We start from the raw sequence: 2,251 nt of genomic DNA, 5'->3' as shown, positions 1-2,251 counted from the left end.
TACGTACTTCCTACATATTCGTACTCTTTCAAATACATACGCAATGCAACATGTTCTTAATTAATCCTAACCCCTTGCAAAGGAAACCTCACTTTCATTCAACCATGGCAAACTCAAACTCACACTCAAACTCAATAACAGTAACCTCCTCCACTAAGCACCATTTCAAAAACGGCATCGTTTTTAGGCCGTGTCGTCACTGCTGCTGCTGCATCACATTCACGTTAGTGATTCTCCTCTCCGCTGCATCGATCTTTGTGTTCTGGCCATCGGATCCGGACGTGAAGATCGAACAGCTGAGCTTGAGGCACGTGAAAGTTCACCCGATACCGCCGGTGAGCGCGGTGCTGCTGATCTCAGTGGCGGTGAAGGTGCGAAACGGGGACATCTACTGGATGGATCTGACGGACGTTGACATTGGAGTGAGGTACAGAGGGATCAAACTGGGTCATGTGGAGACAGAGGAGTGGCACGTGAGAGGATGGGGATGGTGCCACGTGTTCGGTGATATTGAGTACAGTAGGTTACCATCGTCGGATGTGATTCACTTGGTGGAGGACATGACGAAGGGAAAAACCACCTTTCATGTTCTTGTTGAGGTTTCTGGCCAGCTTGGATTTCTTATCTTTCGCTTTCCTTATGTCTTCAAGGTGCTTCTCATGCTTTTTTTATTAGTAAAAATTCGGGTGCAATTANNATAAATAATTTAATTTTGATACATTATATTATTATAAAAAAATTTTAGACATGCATCCAATATAATTTATTGAATTATAACCTAAAATGATTTATTGTGCATCAAAATTAACTTGATCAAATCCATATCTCCGATGTTCAAAACAGATCAAATTTATTATTTTATTTTAATTAGGGAGTAATGTTGCACTTGCACATGAAAAATGTTGTTAAATACTAAATTGAACATATATATACTTAATTTTTTTGTTGAATAATATTTACACAAATTATTACCATAAAATAAAATTTAAACATTTAAAAATTACTATGTACAATAATAAAAGTATTCATTTGTTTTAAATAGTTTTATCAAACAAATTAAGTATTTAAGTATGTTTTTTTTTTTTCTTCATATATATTGAAAACATATCAATTATTTTTGACACCGTTGATGAACAGTTTGAATTAATCTTAGTAATCTTAGTTGCTTCCTTCACCCTGATGGCTCATTCCCTGAATAAGCCTTTTGCTTATGATCCCTAATTTGCAATATTTACACAGGCAATACGATCATGTGACGTTTTGGTCAATACAAAAAATCATTCAATAATTCATCAACATTGTCTCCATAAGGTAAGCTTGATGGATTAATATTAGAAAATTTTATATATGCTCCTATTTATTTGATTTATTGTGATTACATTAGTAAAAATAATAATTTTTTATATTTGTCGTAAAAAACAAATATAATTAGATGATTGTGAAAAAAAATTTATACAATTAATACATAAAAATTAAATTATTATTATTTTCGTCGTCATCTAGAAGTGTAACTTGATTGGAAATTTCTACTCATCAATCATGTTAATTGTAAATGTTCAGAATCATTGATCAAATAATATTTTTATTGCAGGACTCATCATGGTAAAAATTGACGATTAACTAATTGACATAGTAAGGTGAATTTTGTAAAGAACTAAATTATCCATGTCAATTCCTATATCATCTTAAGAATGATTTGGCTTCTTTTGTACTAACTTCCTTCATGATTTCAAGGATGAACTAAAGGACTAATGACATTTACTCTGCCAACTATGGAGCAAAGAAATTATCAAAGGATGTAACAACGTCTCTCCCACTACGTGTATATATACGTACAGAATTGGATTTGAGTACACGAGATTAATGCTAAAAATCATATATGATAAGAAGATAAATTATTTTAGTGGCTGTTGCGCCATCTGCAATGTTTGATCTTGTTTGAGAAAATTATTGTAAGGTGTAATGGTGGGTACAAAATTTCTCATCTTGAATTAGGAATTCAGATTTTTCCATCATGTGAATGTAAATAAAGATGAATGTTGAAAATAATTATATCTTCTCTCCCATGTTAGAAATAAATTATATAGAGAGCAAAATGAGAATGGAGGGGAAAAATCCCACCCTATGATATCTTTTAATATGATTCCTCCTTATTGTTTTTTACATTTTTTTTAATTCTTTTGTATTTTTTGGTTTGGATTAATTATTACAAGTTTCACGTCTCTCATAAAATTTTTAGATAGTTTATAAT

The 2,251-nt window shown here is 31.8% G+C and overlaps 1 protein-coding gene across 2 annotated transcripts; it reads left to right on the top strand.

Moving 5' to 3' along the window:
• On the top strand, window positions 54-2,140 carry LOC107614635. 2 transcript variants are annotated; one of them, XM_021111003.1, is made up of 4 exons: window positions 54-650; window positions 1,240-1,311; window positions 1,592-1,632; window positions 1,735-2,140. In XM_021111003.1, the coding sequence occupies exons 1-3, from the start codon at window positions 105-107 to the stop codon at window positions 1,604-1,606; spliced, it is 633 nt and encodes a 210-aa protein (XP_020966662.1). In that variant the 5' UTR covers window positions 54-104; the 3' UTR covers window positions 1,607-1,632; window positions 1,735-2,140. The 2 variants fall into 2 exon arrangements, with proteins under 2 accessions (XP_020966662.1, XP_016172263.1); XM_016316777.2 differs by having other exon boundaries at window positions 55-650; window positions 1,592-1,637.

Source organism: Arachis ipaensis, chromosome B09 (assembly GCF_000816755.2).
Source record: "Arachis ipaensis cultivar K30076 chromosome B09, Araip1.1, whole genome shotgun sequence".
Taxonomy (NCBI): Eukaryota; Viridiplantae; Streptophyta; class Magnoliopsida; order Fabales; family Fabaceae; genus Arachis; species Arachis ipaensis.
Note: the sequence above shows the minus strand (reverse complement) of the source record. Positions and strands in the feature narration are given on the sequence as shown.